At 47.1% G+C, this 18181-nt stretch overlaps 2 protein-coding genes and 1 pseudogene across 2 annotated transcripts in view; 1 reads left to right on the top strand and 2 right to left on the bottom strand.

Annotated features, from left to right (window-relative positions):
* LOC137368624 (CXADR-like membrane protein) overlaps positions 1-6270 on the top strand; it is a 30853-nt gene extending 24583 nt beyond the window's left edge. Inside the window, exon 6 of the mRNA XM_068028765.1 lies at positions 3818-6270. Coding sequence (XP_067884866.1) covers positions 3818-3864 — 47 coding nt within the window. The 3' untranslated portion in view covers positions 3865-6270. The remainder of the gene's footprint in view (positions 1-3817) is intronic.
* LOC137368592 (ELL-associated factor 1 pseudogene) lies at positions 1304-2052 on the bottom strand (annotated as a pseudogene).
* Positions 6271-7078: 808 nt separating the features above from the next.
* The window catches only part of LOC137368913 (sialic acid-binding Ig-like lectin 15), a 36783-nt gene continuing 25680 nt past the window's right edge, over positions 7079-18181 (bottom strand). The window contains exons 5-6 of the mRNA XM_068029197.1: positions 17217-17278; positions 7079-15790 (exon numbers count right to left, since the gene is read on the bottom strand). Coding sequence (XP_067885298.1) covers positions 15744-15790; positions 17217-17278 — 109 coding nt within the window. The 3' untranslated portion in view covers positions 7079-15743. The remainder of the gene's footprint in view (positions 15791-17216; positions 17279-18181) is intronic.

Below are 18181 nucleotides of genomic sequence, written 5' to 3'. Positions count from 1 at the left end.
GTCAAATGCCTTTTGGAAGTCCAAGTACACCACAACCACAGGTTCCCCTTTAGCAAAATTGCTTGTTACTTCCTCAAAGAGCTCTAATAAATTCATTAAACACCATTTCCCTTTCCCAAAACGATGTTGACTCTGCCTGATTGCATTGAGATTTTCTAAATGATCTGCTATAACCTCCTTAATAATAGATTCCAGCATTTCCCCTATGACAGGTGTTAAGCTAACTGGCCTGTAGTTTCCGACTTTCTGTCTTCCTCCTTTCTTGAATAGCAGAATTACATTTGCTATTTTCCAATCTGATGGGACCTTTCCAGAATCCAGGGAATTTTGGAAAATTAAAACCAATGCATCCACTATCTCAGCAGTCATTTCTTTTAAGACCCCAGGATGAAGTCCATTGGGACCTGGGGACTTGTCAGCTTTTAGTTCTAATAATTTCCTCAGTAGCCTTGCCCTGGTGATGGTAATTGTTTTAAGTTCCTCCCTTTCAACTTCTGATTCACAATTATTTCTGGGATGTTATTCGTATCCTCTACAGTGAAGACAGATGCAAAATATCTGTTCAATTCCTCCACCACTTCCTTATTTTCCATTATTAATTCCCCAGACTCACTCTCTAGAGGACCAACACTCACTTTACTTACTTTTTTCCTTTTTAAATACTTGCAGAAACTCTTACTATCCATTTTTATATTTCTAGCTAGCTTTCTCTCGTACTCTAATTTCTCTCCCATTCTTTTAGTCATTCTTTACTTTTTTTTAATATTCTGTCCAATCTTCTGAACTGCCAGCTCTCTACACTGAATTGTATGCTGTTTCTTTCAATTTGATACTATCTTTAACTTCCTTAGTTAGCCCCGGATGGGTGCATCCTTCCCCTAGAGTCTTTCTTTCACACTGGAATGTATCTTTGCTTAGAGTTATGAAATATCTCCTTAAATGTCTGCCACTGCATCTCTACTGACCTTTCTCTTAACCTAATTTCCCAGTTTACTTTAGCCAGCACTATCCTCAAACCCTCATAGTTACCCTTGCTTAAGTTTAAAACACTAGCCTTAGATCCACTATTCTCACCCTCAAACTGAATGCGAAATTTATTCATATTGTGATCACTGCTACCTAGGGACGCCTTTACTATGAGGTCAGCCTGTCTCGTTACGCATTACCAGTTCGACTGTAGACTGCTCTCTGGTTGGTTCGAGAATGTGCCACTATAAGAAACTGTCCCGAAAACATTCCATGGACCTCATCTTCAAGGTTATTTTTGCCAATCTGATTGGTCGATTCTATCTGTAGATTAAAATCACCCATGATTAGCTATGTCCCTTCCAGATTCACTCAATTGCAAGTCATTTCTCAGTGTGCTCATAAGCTAATAAGCTTTCTGGTCTGCGGGTGCCATTTGTAGTAGCATTTCTGTTACTGTACTGCCGGTACTGCTATAGTGGCTGCTGTTGTTGTTGGGGCTGGGAGTAGGGTTGCGGTTGAGTATGCATCAGTGGTGATGTAGCGGAAGGTTGAACTTCATTTCCACATCACTGCTAGAATTATCGGCGCTGCTAGAGGAACTTCCTGATTCTGAGGAACTACTGCTGTTGAACGTCTGTTCAATAATATCTGTTTCAGCTCTCAGTTCTCTTTTTATGTCATCGAGTTCAGGTGTTGGGTTGTCCTTTGAAGGGGATGCTTTTGGTCCAGCACATGGCTTATTTATTAAACTGTGAGGAAGGCTGCGGTCTTCGCACCACCTGCGACTCCAATTGAGCCTGGATTTTACTGCTCCCTTTAGCTCTGGTTTTCTTCACCTGTATACTGCTGCTGAGTTTTTCAAGCACAATCTCCCCAGTATCATGGTCGATGATAAATACACAATCCTTCTGATATGGTCTTTTATTACCTTTGAACACAGTCATTGGTGGAGTGGAGCCTGGGATGTGTGGCAAAGTTATGGTGACATGCCAACCTGCAGCTCACCCTCACAAGAGATATTGATGGATACTGGTTTCAATCATAGTGGATGGTGTGGAACCACGCACCGTGTGTTTGGGACATAGATTTAAAACTCTCGTGGGGATTAACAAGGAGACCAATATTTCAGTGAGTAATCTATGGAACAGGTTTCCTAGGGAGACACAGGACACAGTTAGTATTAAACCATTAAAATGCAAATTGGATTTCTTTCAGAAAATAATATTTTGTGATGCAGTATCGTGTTACATGCTTTGGAGGAACATGTGACTTTTGATCCATGATTCCCAATACTCTGATACTCTCAAAACTAAAGGACTAAAGTATTCAAAGAATTTTTATTTAAATGAATAATTTTTTTAATGCCCCTACAATCTGTCTCCTGAGTTACTCACGACACTGTACTAGAGATTAGTTTTTTTTCACTCCTGGGGACACCAGGACGGGCCTGGAGGGTTGGTAACAGAGGGCTGAATTTTATCGGCCCTCTAGGGCTGGGCAGAGTGGTGGAGGGGGCCCATAAAATAGCGAGGGAAGGCAGGGTATAGAGATGCCAAGGATGGCCTACCCACCAAGAGGCCAATTGAGACCCTTAAAGGACACTTAAAAGCCTCTTCCTGCTGCCGCTGTTATTTTACCAACAGCTGGTGGGAGCACCCCCCCCCCCCCCACATATGGGGAGATCGCTCAGTAAAACCACGCGGCAACCCAGTGGGCTATTGAGGAGGGGGCCTCCTGCTAGGGCAATCTGTGGCCCATGCAGGAGGCCCCGGTGGAAAAGGCCACCTCTGCGCCAACACACCTCCTGCCCTCAACACCCACTACCCTCCCACCCCTCGCCAGGGCCTGCCTGAGTGGCCCCGATGAGCCCCCCCCACCCCCCCACAATTACCTGCACTTCGGGGCTCCAATGTTGCCCCTGGTCCCGGGCCCCATGCAGTTCCAGCAGTGGTCACCTCTCCTGGGGGCGCTGCTGGGACTGCTGAGCAGCTGACCCTCTGATTGGCTGGCAATGCCGGATTGTCCCTTAAAGGGGATGGGGATCCAGGCACTGGACGATTAATTACCTGCTCTCCTTTGAATTCAGCCGAGGGTCCACAAAGGATCGAGGAGGGGTCGCCCCTGTGCTTCCTCCACCCCCACTGCCTGTCTTCTGTCTGTCGCCAGGATCCCCATCACCTAATTAAAATCCAGCCATAGACTACAGAGACAGCAACCTATCCCTATTAAATAATTTGCATTTATATGTCACCTTTCACGTCCTCAGATTGCCCCAAGGTGCTTCACAGCCAATGAAGTACTTTTCGAGGTGTGGGCATTGTTGTAATGCAGCAAGCCCACACCTCCAAGATCTGTCACATGGTTATGGGGAAGGTGAAAGTTCAATTCCACCATACTCTCAATGGATCATTTGGGGTTTTACACAATGTGGTGAACTTATACAAAAGGGAGAGACCTATCAGATCAACAGCTCCTCCTTAATGTGTTCAAACTCCTTTTTCCACAGTCCCAGTTTCCACATAGTGCCAATGAACTTGTCTAGCAATAACTTAGAGGTGCCAAGGAACAATGATCCTTACATGTGTTATACATGTATTTGTTTAACACGTACATGTTTTGATTTGAACACTAGCTTTCTTGTCAGCAATTAATCAATTTAAGAACAATGTGATCACAATGGTTGGCTGGCAGCTCTAGTTGTAGCTGCAGCCAAACCAATCGGACTATACACATTTAATAGTCCATGAGATTTTGAACGATTTCCTCTCAATTGTGCCTGAACAAAGTTGTAGAATCTCAAAAAACAGAATTAGAAAATAATCCTAAAACAGAGTGGTTTGTTTTTCAGATGTAATTTATGCGACTGTCATCAAGGCCACCACACAATGTGAGTGATGTGTGATTCTCTGCGTGTGACAAGGCTCCCTGTGTTTTATAACAGTTTTGATGAAGTTAAAATGTGAATATTGAACCAGAACTCCAATGCACAGTGCCGCGTGCCCCAGAATGGAAGATTCATGAATTACCAATCTCGGCAACCCCGCCAAGGAATCTTCTGTACAGGAGAGACAAAGCCAGATTCTTCCAAATAATGATAGATTTTCCTTTCTGTAGCACCTTGCACGATCTCAGGACATCCCAAAGCACTTACAGCCAATGAAGTACTTTTGAAGTGCAGTCACTGTTGTAATGTAGAAACGCAGCAGCCAATTTTCACACGGCAAGATCCCACAAACAACAATATGATAATGACCAGATCATCTGTTTTACTGATGTTGGTTGAGAGATAAATATTGGCCAGGAGACCGGGAGAACTGCCTTGCTCCTCTTTGAAGAGTGCCCTGGGACCTTTTACATCCTTCAGATGAGGCCTTGGTTTAAGGTTGGTGGAGTTGCGGATAGTGATGAGGATTGTCAGAGGATACAGCAGGATATAGATAGGTTCGAGACTTGGGCAGAGAAATGGCAGATGGAGTTTAATCCGGACAAATGTGAGGTAATGCATTTTGGAAGATCTAATACAGGTGGGAGGTATACAGTAAATGGCAGAACCCTTAGGAGTATTGACAGGCAGAGAGATCTGGGCGTACAGGTCCACAGGTCACTAAAAGTGGCAACGCAGGTGGATAAGGTAGTCAAGAAGGCATACGGCATGCTTGCCTTCATCGGTCGGGGCATAGAGTATAAAAATTGGCAAGACATGCTGCAGCTTTACAGAACTTTAGTTAGGCCACACTTAGAATATTGCGGGCAATTCTGGTTGCCACACTACCAGAAGGATGTGGAGGCTTTGGAGAGGGTACAGGAGAGGTTTACCTGGTCTGGAGGGCATTAGCTATGAGGAGAGGTTGGATAAACTTAGATTGTTTTCACTGGAACGACAGAGGTGGAGGGGCGACATGATAAAGGTTTACAAAGTTATGAGCGGCATGGACAGAGTGGATAGTCAGAAGCTTTTTCCCAGGGTGGAAGAGTCAGTTACTAGGGGACATAGGTTTAACGTGCGAGGGGCAAAGTTTAGAGGGGATGTGCGAGGCAAGTTTTTTACACAGAGGGTGGTGAGTGCCTGGAACTTGCTGCCAGGGGAGGTGGTGGAAGCAGATACGATAGTGACGTTTAAGAGACATCTTGACAAATATATGAATAGGATGGGAATAGAGGGATACGGGCCCTGGAAGTGCAGAAGGTGTTAGTTTAGGCAGGCATCAAGATTGGCGCAGGCTTGGAGGGCCGAATGGCCTGTTCCTGGGCTGTACTGTTCTTTGTTCTTGCTTTAGCTGTAGAACAGCACTTTTTGATGGTATAACAATTCCTTGGTACTGCACTGGGATTGTCAGGCTAGATTATGTGCTCAAGTCTCTGGAGTGGGACTTGATCCCACAAATTTCTGAAGTGAGACGGCTACGTACTGAGCCACAGCTGACACCTTCCAGAGGGGACGGAGTTTAATGGCAGGGCCACTTTAAATGGCTCTCCAGCACCTCCTAGTGGTTATTGTGTAAGACCAGGGGAGACCTGCAAAGTGCGACAGTTGCATGTTGATAATAGAGTGGCTCAGAAATTATTGGGAAATGATAATTGAAGTCACAAAATACCCTCAGCCATGATGCAATCTGCAAATGGGACTTTATTTCTGAGTCATTGTCCATGTGAAAAAATATACCTTTATATACTGAAATGATAGCTTATAACCAATATAAATCATTGAATGATATTCAGTTTTTAAAGCTCTGCTACCTGTATCCTAACTCTCACCAAATCCCATTCAGCCATTATCCTTGTGCTCACTGATCGACATTAAATCCTGGCTACCCAACCCAAACCTGACTAGACCCGACTGCATGTGTCAGGTGCGGGGGTCCGGTCAGGTCTATATTCCCAGTCCAGCATTCGGGCTCGGGTCGGGTCGGGCTGGACAGTGCTGCCTCTGGGAACTCACTGGATCAGGCTTACCCATGATTCCCCACAACTCCATCTGCAGGAATAGCCTGCTGCTGGAACAGATGAACAGGATCACTGGTATTACCATTTGGACAAGGTAGAGCACAATAACATGTTTGGTATAATTAAATTTATTGCAATGGTCGTGTCGGGTTTAGTTTAGTTTAGTTTAGTTTAGAGATACAGCACTGAAACAGGCCCTTCGGCCCACCGAGTCTGTGCCGACCATCAACCACCCATTTATACTAATCCTACACTAATCCTACACTAACATCTCACACTGAAGAATGCCTGCAGAGTCTCATCGACAGGTTTGCGTCTGCCTGCAATGAATTTGGCCTAACCATCAGCCTCAAGAAAACGAACATCATGGGGCAGGATGTCAGAAATGCTCCATCCATCAATATTGGCGACCACGCTCTGGAAGTGGTTCAAGAGTTCACCTACCTAGGCTCAACTATCACCAGTAACCTGTCTCTAGATGCAGAAATCAACAAGCGCATGGGTAAGGCTTCCACTGCTATGTTCAGACTGGCCAAGAGAGTGTGGGAAAATGGCGCACTGACACGGAACACAAAAGTCCGAGTGTATCAGGCCTGTGTCCTCAGTACCTTGCTCTACGGCAGCGAGGCCTGGACAACGTATGCCAGCCAAGAGCGACGTCTCAATTCATTCCATCTTCGCTGCCTTCGGAGAATACTTGGCATCAGGTGGCAGGACTATATCTCCAACACAGAAGTCCTTGAAGCGGCCAACATCCCCAGCTTATACACACTACTGAGTCAGCGGCGCTTGAGATGGCTTGGCCATGTGAGCCGCATGGAAGATGGCAGGATCCCCAAAGACACATTGTACAGCGAGCTCGCCACTGGTATCAGAGCTACCGGCCGTCCATGTCTCCGTTATAAAGACGTCTGCAAACGCGACATGAAATCGTGTGACATTGATCACAAGTCGTGGGAGTCAGTTGCCAGCATTCGCCAGAGCTGGCGGGCAGCCATAAAGACAGGGCTAAATTGTGGCGAGTCGAAGAGACTTAGTAGTTGGCAGGAAAAAAGACAGAGGCGCAAGGGGAGAGCCAACTGTGCAACAGCCCCAACAAACAAATTTCTCTGCAGCACCTGTGGAAGAGCCTGTCACTCCAGAATTGGCCTTTATAGCCACTCCAGGCGCTGCTTCACAAACCACTGACCACCTCCAGGCGCGTATCCATTGTCTCTCGAGATAAGGAGGCCCAAAAAGAAAAGAAAGAACACTAATCCCATATTCCTATCACATTCCCACCTGTCCCTATATATTTCCCTACCACCTACCTATACTAGGGGCAATTTATAATGGCCAATTAACCTATCAACCTGCAAGTCTTTGGCATGTGGGAGGAAACCGGAGCACCCGGAGGAAACCCACGCAGACACAGGGAGAACTTGCAAACTCCGCACAGGCAGTACCCAGAATCGAACCCGGTCCCTGGAGCTGTGAGGCTGCGGTGCTAACCACTGCGCCACTGTGCCAACCCGGTTGGGTTGGCGGGAAAAAAGATGAAAGGACCCGGGCCCGGGTCAGGTTCGGATTGGCTGTGGTCGGGTCGGGGCCCGGGTCGGGTTCGGGTTGGCTGTGGTCAGGTCGGGCTCGGGTTCGGATTGGCTGTGGTCGGTTCAGGCCCGGGTCAGGTTCGGGTTCGGATTGGCTGTGGTCGGGTTCGGGTTGGCTGTGGTCGGGTCGGGCCCGGGTCAGGTTCAGGTTCGGATTGGCTGTGGTCGGGTTCGGGTTGGCTGTGGTCGGGTCGGGCCCGGGTCAGGTTCAGGTTCGGATTGGCTGTGGTCGGGTCAGGCCCGGGTCAGGTTCGGGTTCGGATTGGCTGTGGTCGGGTCAGGCCCGGGTCAGGTTCGGGTTCGGATTGGCTGTGGTCGGGTCAGGCCCGGGTCAGGTTCGGGTTCGGATTGGCTGTGGTCGGGTCGGGCCCGGGTCAGGTTCAGGTTCGGATTGGCTGTGGTCGGGTCAGGCCCGGGTCAGGTTCGGGTTCGGATTGGCTGTGGTCGGGTCAGGCCCGGGTCAGGTTCGGATTGGCTGTGGTCGGGTTCGGGTTGGCTGTGGTCGGGTCGGGCCCGGGTCAGGTTCGGGTTCGGATTGGCTGTGGTCAGGTCGGGTTGGGCCTGGGTCGGATTTGGATTGGCTGTGGTCAGGTCGGGGCCCGGGTCGGGTTCAGATTTGGATTGGCTGTGGTTGGGTCGGGCCCGGGTCCGGGTCAGGTTTGGGTTCGGACTGGCTGTGGTCGGGTCGGGGCCCGGGTCGGGTTCGGATTGGCTGTGGTCGGGTCGGGGCCCGGGTCGGGTTCGGGTTGGCTGTGGTCGGGTCGGGGCCCGGGTCGGGTTCGGGTTGGCTGTGGTCGGGTCGGGGCCCGGGTCGGGTTCGGATTGGCTGTGGTCGGGTCGGGGCCCGGGTCGGGTTCGGGTTGGCTGTGGTCGGGTCGGGGCCCGGGTCGGGTTCGGATTGGCTGTGGTCGGGTCGGGGCCCGGGTCGGGTTCGGGTTGGCTGTGGTCAGGTCGGGGCCCGGGTCGGGTTCGGGTTGGCTGTGGTCGGGTCGGGGCCCGGGTCGTGTTCGGATTGGCTGTGGTCGGGTCGGGGCCCGGGTCGGGTTCGGGTTGGCTGTGGTCGGTTCGGGGCCCGGGTCGGGTTCGGATTGGCTGTGGTCAGGTCGGGGCCCGGGTCGGGTTCGGATTGGCTGTGGTCGGGTCGGGTCGGGGCCCGGGTCGGGTTCGGGTTGGCTGTGGTCAGGTCGGGGCCCGGGTCGGGTTCGGGTTCGGATTGGCTGTGGTCGGGTCGGACCCGGGTCGGGTTCGGATTGGCTGTGTTCGGGTTCAGGCCCAGGTCGGGTTTCACTTTTATACCCGAGCAGGCCTTTACTCTACATGGGATTGCCAGACTGGCAATCCCTCGATTTTAAAGTTCTCATTGGTGTTTTCAAATCCCCTTGGTGACCATGCCTTCAGCTGCTTTGTGTCCCAAACTCTGAAATTCTCTCCCTAAACCTCTCCATTTCTCTCTCCTACTTTAAGATCCTCCTTAAAACCTGCCACTTTGATCAAGCTTTTGATCAACTGTGCTAATATCTCCATATGTGGCTCTCCTGTGATGCGAGGTGTTTAACTATGTTAACGGAGCTATATAAATGCAAATTGGCATTGTTGCAGTAAAGACACTTGCCTTCTGTATGATGTGATCTCTACCCCAGTCAGGAACCAGTTGAATGCAGACAGTGAGCAACCAGCACACCAGCCTGCAAAGCATTCCTGATGCTGAAAATGTAACTAGTAACCAATAAAAGTCATGAAAAGACATTCCATTGAATCTGTATTAATTATTGACTCTGCTTTGAGGGGCGATTGAGGTCGATTTATCTTCGTAAGGCGCTGGGGAAACAATGGCAGGATCTAATGATTCCAGAACAGGAATGGGACAGGGGAGATGCAGGGGGAAACTCTTAGTTTCCGTTTCCCAGCTGAGTTAACATCCAATCCTTTTATAACCGCTGGGTCAGGAGAAATTTTTTTTCTCTCTGTTGATTGAAGGGGCTCAATTGAAAGTCGCAGGACAAACAGATGAAACAGTTCAAAAACGCTTACAGGATCATTGGCTTTATAAAGAGATGAATACAGTAGAAAAGCAAGGGAATAATGCTCAACCTTCCTAAATGACTGGTTAGACCTTAGCTGGAGTATTGTGCCCAATTCCGGCCACCACACTTTAAAAAAGGATATCAAGGCCTTAAAGAGGGTGCAGAGGAGATTTAATAAGAGCTGACAAAGGCACAATAGGCCGAATGGCCTCCTTCTGTGCTGGAAGATCCAATGAGTCTGGAGTAGCCACCAATCAGCTCCCAGTAAGTGCTCAGCACTGTAGAAATACAGGCAGGCCAGCTCAATAATGGGGAGGCAGTGGCATAGTGGTAATGATGCTGGACTAGTAACCAGAGGCCTAGGCTAAAGCTCTAGGGACATGGGTTCAAATCCCACCACAGCAGATAGTAAAATGTGAATCAATTAATAAATCTAGAATTTTAAAAAAACTAGTCTAATGGTGACCATGAAACGATTGTTGTAAAAACCCATCTGGTTCACTAATGCCCTTTAGGGAAGGAAATCTGCTGTCCTCACTGTGGTTGACTCTTAAATGCCCTCTGAAATGGCCTGGCAAACCACTCAGTTGCATCAAACTACTACAAAGCCTAAGAAAAGGAATGAAACCAGACAGACCAGCCGGCATCGACCTCGGCAATGGAAATGACAACGGCAAACCCAGCCCTGTCAAATTCTCCTTAATAACATCTGGGGGGGCTTGTGCCAAAATTGGGAGAGCTGTCCCAAAAACTAGTCAAGCAACAGCCTGACCTTGTCATACTCACGGAATTATCCCAGACATTACCATTCCTCAGGTAGCAGCACAGTGGTATACAGTCAGGAGGGAGTTGCCCTGGCAGTCCTCAATACTGACTCTAGGTCTCATGGCATCAGGTCAAGGAAACCTCCTGCTGATGAATCAGTGCTTCTCCATGTTGAATACCAATTGGAAGAAGTAGCATGGGCACAGAATGTACTCTGGGGCGTGGGACTTCAATGTGATGAATGGGATAGAGTTCGACCAGATCTAGCAACTCAAAACAGGGCATCCATGAGGCGCTGTGGGCCATCAGCAGCAGTAGAATTATACTCAACCACAATCTGTAACCTCATGGCCCAGCATATCCCCCACTCCACCATTACCATCAAGCCAGGGGATCAACCCCGGTTCAACAAAGAGGGCATGCCAGGAGCAACACCAGGCATATCTAAAAATGAGGTGTCAACCTGGTGAAGCTACAAGACAGGACTACTTGCACACCAAACTGCGTAAGCAGCATGCGATAGAGCTAAGCAATCCCATAACCAATGAATCAGATCTAAGCTCTGCAGTCCTGCCATGAATGGTGGTGGACAATTAAACAGCTAACAGGAGGAAGAAGCTCCACAAATATCCCCATCCTCAATGATGGGGGAGCCCAGCACATCAGTGCTAAAGATAAGGCTGAAGCATTTGCAACAATCTTCAGCCAGAAGTGCCAAGTTGATGATCCATCTCGGCCTCCTCCTGAAGTCTCCAGCATAACAGCTGCCAGTCTTCAGCCAATTCCATTCACTCCATGTGATATCAAGAAATGGCTGAAGGCACTGGATACTGCAAAGGCTATGGGTCCTGACAACATTCCGGCAATAGTACTGAAGACCTGTGCTCTAAGCTGCTCCAGTACAGCTACAATGCTGGCAATGTAGAAGATTGCCCAAGCGTGCCCTGTACACAAAAAGCAGGACAAGTCCAAACTGGCCAATTACTGCTCCATCAGTCTACTCCCAATCATCAGTAAAGTGATGGAAGGTATCATTGACAGTGCCATCAAGCGGCACTTGCTTAGCAATAACCTGCTCAGTTTGGGTTCCGCCAGGGCCACTCAGCTCCGGACCTCATTATAACCTTGGTCCAAACATGGGCAAGTGAGATGAGAGTGACTGCCCTTGACATCAAGGCAGCATTTGACCAAGTATGCTATCAAGGAGCCCTAGCAAAATGGGAATCAGGGGAAAACTCTCCGCTGGTTGGAGTCATACCTAGTGCAAAGGAAGATGGTTGTGGTTGTTAGAGGTCAATCATCTCAGTCCCAGGACATCACTGCAGGAGTTCCTCAGGGTAGTGTCCTAGGCCCAATCATCATCAGCTGCTTCATCAAAGACACACCCTCCATCACAAGGTCAGAAGTGGGGATGTTCGCTGATGATTGCACAATGTTCAACACCATTCATGACTCCTCAAATACTGAAGCAGCCCCTGTCCAGATGCAGCAAGACCTGGACAACATCCAGGCTTAGGCTGATAAGTGACAAGTAACATTCGCACCACCCAGGGACCAGGCAATGACCATCTCCAACATGAGAGAATTTAACCATCGCCCCTTGACATTCAACGGCATTACCATCGCTGAATCCCCCACTATCAACATCCTAGGGGCTACTATTGACCAGAAACTGAACAGGAGTAGCCATATAAATACTGTGGCTACAAGAGCAGGTCAGAGGCTAGGAATCCTGAGGCGAGTAACTCACCTCCTGACTCCCCAAAGTCTGTCCACCATCTACAAGGCACAAGTCAGGAGTGTGATGGAATACTCTCCACTTGCCTGGATGGGTGCAGTTCCAACAACACTCAAGAAGCTCGACACCATCCAGGACGAAGCAGCCCGCTTGATTGGCAGCCCATCTATAAACATTCACTCCCTCCACCACCGACGCACAGTGGCAGCAGTGTGTACCATTTACAAGATGCACTGCAGCAACTCACCAAGGCTCCTTAGACAGCACCTTCCAAACCCACGACCTCTGTAACCTAGAAGGACAAGGACAGCAAATGCATGGGAACACCACCACCTGCAAGTTCCCCTCCAAGTCACACACCATCCTGATGGAATACTCTCCACTTGCCTGGATGGGTGCAGCTCTAACAACACTCAAGAGGTTTGACACCATCCAGGACAAAGCAGCCTGCTTGATTTTGTCATGGTCCTGTAGCTTTTTTTTGTGAAGAACGCAGTGTGCCTTTCAGGTTGGAAAAAAAGCTTCAAGAACAAGCAAGTCTCAGGAGTTAGAGAAAATGCATTTTGGTTGCCCTTGGATACAACCATATGGCGAGGGAACCAACCAGCTTCAGAGAATGCATCCTGGTTACCCTGCAACAACCATTGAGGGACCCGTGACTGGATATACAATGTTGCAATTATTTTTTGAACTGCTTTTTAGTTGAAGTCAGTCTGTTCTGACAGAACACAGACAGACAGCTGGTGTTAACACCTGAAAGAAGAGCTCCCAGCCATTTAAACTGAAGGAAGAGAATTTAATCTGTTTAATTATTATCTCTCAAAATTCTAAAAAAGTCAAGCCAAAACAGAGATCTCTGATAATTTAAACTGAAGAAGGGAAGTTCGACTGCGACAATCTTTTATCCCTCAAAAACTCTAAAGCCAGATCGATTCTATTGAAAGTGTTTGCAAGTTGTTAATTGTTGAAATCCATCGCTGGAGAAGGAAAGCACCAATTACTGCTGGAATTAGACTATGGGCTGTTCTACTGTTGAAAAACCTTTCTCCCCCATTGGACGGCAGTGAGGACTTCGAGCAACATTGGACTGTAAATTTGCAAGGAATCCAATTTTTTCTATTTTAAATGTTGTTTACATCTTCATAGTGTTTAAGAAATTAGTTTTTTTCAATTAAACAGTTAATTTGTTGATTTAAAGACATCTGGTTTGGTTAGCCTCATTCAGGGGTTAATAGATGGTACCATTTGGCTGGGTCTTTCTTTAATTTGGAAAGTTAAAATGATATGTTAGGCGATCTGTGGATTGAATTAACAGTGTGTTTCTCCCACCACGATCAGAATCGTATATTTTGATTGGGGGCTTTGACTGGGGTGGTAGGTCGTAACAATTGGCACCCATTCACCACCTTCAATATTCACTCCCTCCACCATTGACGCAGAGTGGCAGCAGTGTGTACCACCTACAAGATGCATTACAGCAACGCACCAAGGCTCCTTCGACAGCACCTTCCAAACCCGCGACCTCTACCACCTAGAAGGATAAGGGCAGCAGATGCATGGAAACACCACCTCCTGCAATTTCCCCTCCAAGCTACAGACCAACCTGATGTGAAACTATATCGCCGTTCCTTCACTGTCACTGGGTCAAAATCCTGGAGCTCCCTCCCTAACAGCACTGTGGATGTACCTACACCACATGGACTGCAACAGTTCAAGAAGGCAGCTCACCAGCACCATCTTAAGGGCAATTAGGGATGGGTAATAAATGCAGGCCTAGCCAGCAATGCGCACATCCCATTAAAAAAAAAAGATTCTTTGTCAACCATTTATGCACTAACCCACCAAAATGGACACAAAGTTTTACTAGAGATCCAGTGGTGTACGTGAGAAAAAGGGTCAGAAACTGCCTACAGAGGTTTAAAGGTTTAAATTATAAAAATATATTTGACCATTATGTGCCACACAATTATATTACCTGAATAATGGAACACTGAAGATGTTGGCTTGTGCAGAGAAGCTGAGCTTTGATGACTAACTGGTAAGACAAACGATTGAAAATGCCCTAAAATTGGGATTATTTTTCCCAATGTAGACTTTCAAGAAAGATAAGTGACTCGGAACAGATTTATGAGTAAATACTAGTCAGATGAAGCTTCTTTCAGCTGAAACACCAAATACAAATCAGGTCTATTGGAAATTATTGTCTTTCAGTACCTTGAGAGGAGACAGATTATATGAGTGCACTACTATTACAAAATGCATACTTTATTTACAGACTGTGATGGAGGGGGGCAGCACAGTGCTATACTGGCCACCTACAACCTAGAAAGAAAACAGAATGTTGGGATGCAGACCAGTTACGATTTGACTGAATGACCGAACAGGCTTGAAGGCCTGCATGGTGTACCCTAGTTGCTAGAATGCACATCCTTGGTGTGACACGCATTCCAAACCGTCTTATCCAAGGAGAACTGGAGAAAAGAACTCTTGGCAATCAGTGTGAGGTATTCACAGAGGATAGCGTAAGTGGGTATGAACTTGGCAGCAGTGGGAACATAGAAATGGGAGGAGGCCATCAGCCCCTCAAGCTTTAAATAAGATCACGGCTTACCTTTTACATCAACTCCATTTCCCCATCTTTGCTCCTTATCGCTTGATACCCTTAACCAGCATAAACCGACACTGCCCTTCTAATACAATTATGCATTTTACATTGTTGGCTATGTTCCTTCGGGGGAAGCTAGATTCTGGGGTTAGGGCTGTTAGGGATAGTTTAGGGCCGCTGGCTCCCTGTTATTTCTGGTTTCTGGTTATTTCAAGAGCTGAGTCTATGCTCTGGGGTAAATTCCATGATCCAGTAGGTTCACAGTTCTCCTAGTTAGGACTCGGTACTGAGATTTAGCCCTCTCAGGTCTCGGATTTGCTCGTTAACCCAGAGCTTAATCGGCTGGCTTGTCCCAGCAGATGAAGCTGCTTCCCAATATTCTACCCTGATGATCACTGTATCACAGCACAGAGTTCATGTTACTGCACTAATAATCCAGAGCACGCCAGTTCAAATGGCAATATTTGAATTCAGTTCAATCCAGATATTAAAGGCTGGTATTAGTATAAGTGACCACGAAGCTGTTGGATTGTCATAAGAACCAAAATAGCTCACTAGGTCCCTTAGGGAAGGAGACCTGCTGCCCTGATTCCAGTCTCACACCAACATGGATGACTCTTCACTCGGACGTGGCCCACTGAGACATTCAGCTGTATCAAACCGCTACAAAGGACGGCAACAGTTCAAGGCGGCGGCCCGGGCACAGATACACACTCACTCACTCACACACACACTCGATGCTCCAAATCAGTAGCTCTTGCCAACCTGTCCACAGGTTCACATGGGTAACTGGGATGTTCTGCCCTACAGGATGAGACTGTGGATCCTCCATCAGACAGTAGATTCCTTTGGTGATTGATGGCTCTTCGCGTGCATCAAGGGAACCAGCTAATCCTAAAAAACACCCGTAGAAGTCTCAATTCACCCAAACGCACATATTGTATCAATGCACAGAATAGGGCTGTCATTTTTATGATGACGGGTTCACGCAGAATCTGATCCCTTTCCGCTGAAACAGATCTTGAGTTGTTGTATTTTGGGGTAACCTCCCTTCTGCGATGTCTAGTCCCAAGGTGCAGTCAAGGGTCACATGCGCTAAAACTGGTCAATTATTGATTGTTCATTTCAGGCGATTCTGCGGCATTGCAAGTTGACTCTGTAAAAGGGAAGGAATTTACTTCAGGATTGGGGATAATTTCACTGTCTGTCTGGAAGAAAGTTCTCACCTTGTCAAGTTAACACAGCTTTACATATTTAATGTATACATTGCCTGACTTCGCCTCTGTCTCAGCTCATCTGCTGCTGAAACCCTCATTCATGCCTTTGTTACCTGTAGACTACTCCAATGCTCTCCTGGCTGGTCTCCCACATTCTACTCTCTGTAAACCTGAGGTCATCCAAAACTCTGCTGCCTGGGTCTTAACTCGCACAGAGTCCTGTTCCCCTATCACCCCTGTGCTCGCTGACCTACATCAGCTCCCGGTCAAGTAACGTCTTGATTTTAAAATTCTCATCCTTGTTTTCAAATCCCTCCATGGCCTCACCCCTCCCTATCTCTGTAATCTACTCCAGACCCACAACTCTCTGAGATAGCTGTGCTCCTCTAATTCCGGCCTCTTGAGCATCCCCGATTTTAATCGCTCCACCAGAGAGACTGGAAAGGCTAGGGTTGTTTTCCTTGGCGCAGGAGAAGGCTGAGGGGGGACCTGATTGAGGTATACAAAATTATGAGGGGCATTGATAGGGTAGATAGGAAGAAACATTTTCCCTTAGCGGAGGGGTCAATAACCAGGGGGCATAGATTTAAGGTAAGAGGCAGGAGGTTTAGAGGGGATTTGAGGAAAACCTTTTTCACCCAGAGGGTGGTTGGAATCTGGAACGCACTGCCAGAAGAGGTGGTAGAGGCAGGAACCCTCACAACATTTGTGAAGCATTTAGATGAGCACTTGAAACACCATAGCATACAAGGCTACGGGCCATGTGCGGGAAAATGGGATTAGAATAGATAGGTGCTTGATGGACAGCACAGACACAATGGGCCGAAGGGCCTGTTTCTGTGCTGTATAACTCTATGACTCTTTGACCAAGCTTTTGGTCATCCGACCGAATATTACCTTATGTACCTCAGTGTCAAATATTGTTTGATAATGTTCATGTCAAGTGCATTGGGACATTTTATTACATTAAAAGTGCTATATAAATACAAGTTGTTGTTGTTATTTCTTTCCAGTACATTCCGCTCCAAGATTCTTTCTAGCATATTCTGCTCCTACCACTTTTTCAGGCAGTATATTCCAGATCAGATCAACTCGTTAAGTTTAAAAAAAAAACACAAATTCCTCATCTCCCTTCTGGGGTTCTTTTACCAATTTGCTTCAAACTGTGACCTCTGGTTACTAAACCCTTCAGTCACTGGAAAGTTTCTCCCCGTTTACTTTATCATAACCTCAAATTATTTTAAATACCTCCATCAAATCTCTCTTTAAACTTCTCCGCTCTAAGGAGAATAATCCCAGCTTCAAGTTAAATAATTGAATGGTTATCTAATTTTTGGAAGTCACTATAAATGGATCCACAGATACCTGGTGTTGATTGCTGCTGATACAGTTTAACTTTACAATACGTGGATGAATCTGGCTGGTAGCTAAGAGATAAGAAAAAGAAAGATTTGCATTTATAAAGAAGAAATCAAACTACAGACGTTATTACGGACAGACACAATATTCACAAGAAGTTCCACTGAACCCATGTTATATCAGGTCTCACTCTCAGTGACCCATAGACACACAACTATCCAACTGTGTCAGTGGTGATGGCACAAAACTTACATTTATATAATATTTTAATGTAGAAAAACACCGCAAGATGCTTCACAAGGCAGGGTCAAAACAATTGGATGTTGAGCCAAAAACATATTAGGATTGGTGATGAAACCTTGGTCAAATGGGTATTTAAGCATCTTAAAAGGAGTAAAAAGAGGAGGGGTTTAGGGAGGGATCTCTCAAGCAGGGGGGTCTAGGCATCTGAAAGCATGGGTGGAGGTGAGGATTATGGAGGATCAAGGTCAGAGACAGAGGAATGGAGAGTTCTCAGATGTTTGCAAGACTCGAGGAAGTTGCAGAGATGGAGATGAGAGACATTAAAAGGATTAAAACACGAGGATGCAAATTTTAAACTTTGAGGCATCAAAGGACTGACAAACAAGGTGAGTGAGGTCAGGAGTGACGGGCGAGGAGGGCTTGGTTCCTGATAGGATAAGGACCACAGAGTCATGGATGAGCTGACTTCAGGATGGGAGGCTGGCCAGCAAACCATTGGATTAGTTGAGTCTGGAGGCAACAAAGGCACAGATAAGGTTTCACCAGCAGATGGGCTAAGGTAGATGATATCAGAGATGGAAGCAGTTCATCTTTGTGATAGAGAGGGCCCACAGACTCGGCGACTGGAGAGTTATTTTAACCAGTTTCACCTGGAGGGAAACCCCTGGGATTGGGCGGAATACCAGTTTGACACCCTGCCTGATATTACACAATAACAACTTCAGTAG

Source organism: Heterodontus francisci, chromosome 4 (genome assembly GCF_036365525.1).
Source record: "Heterodontus francisci isolate sHetFra1 chromosome 4, sHetFra1.hap1, whole genome shotgun sequence".
In the NCBI taxonomy this organism is placed as follows: Eukaryota; Metazoa; Chordata; class Chondrichthyes; order Heterodontiformes; family Heterodontidae; genus Heterodontus; species Heterodontus francisci.
This window is presented reverse-complemented; position numbering and strand designations above follow the sequence as displayed.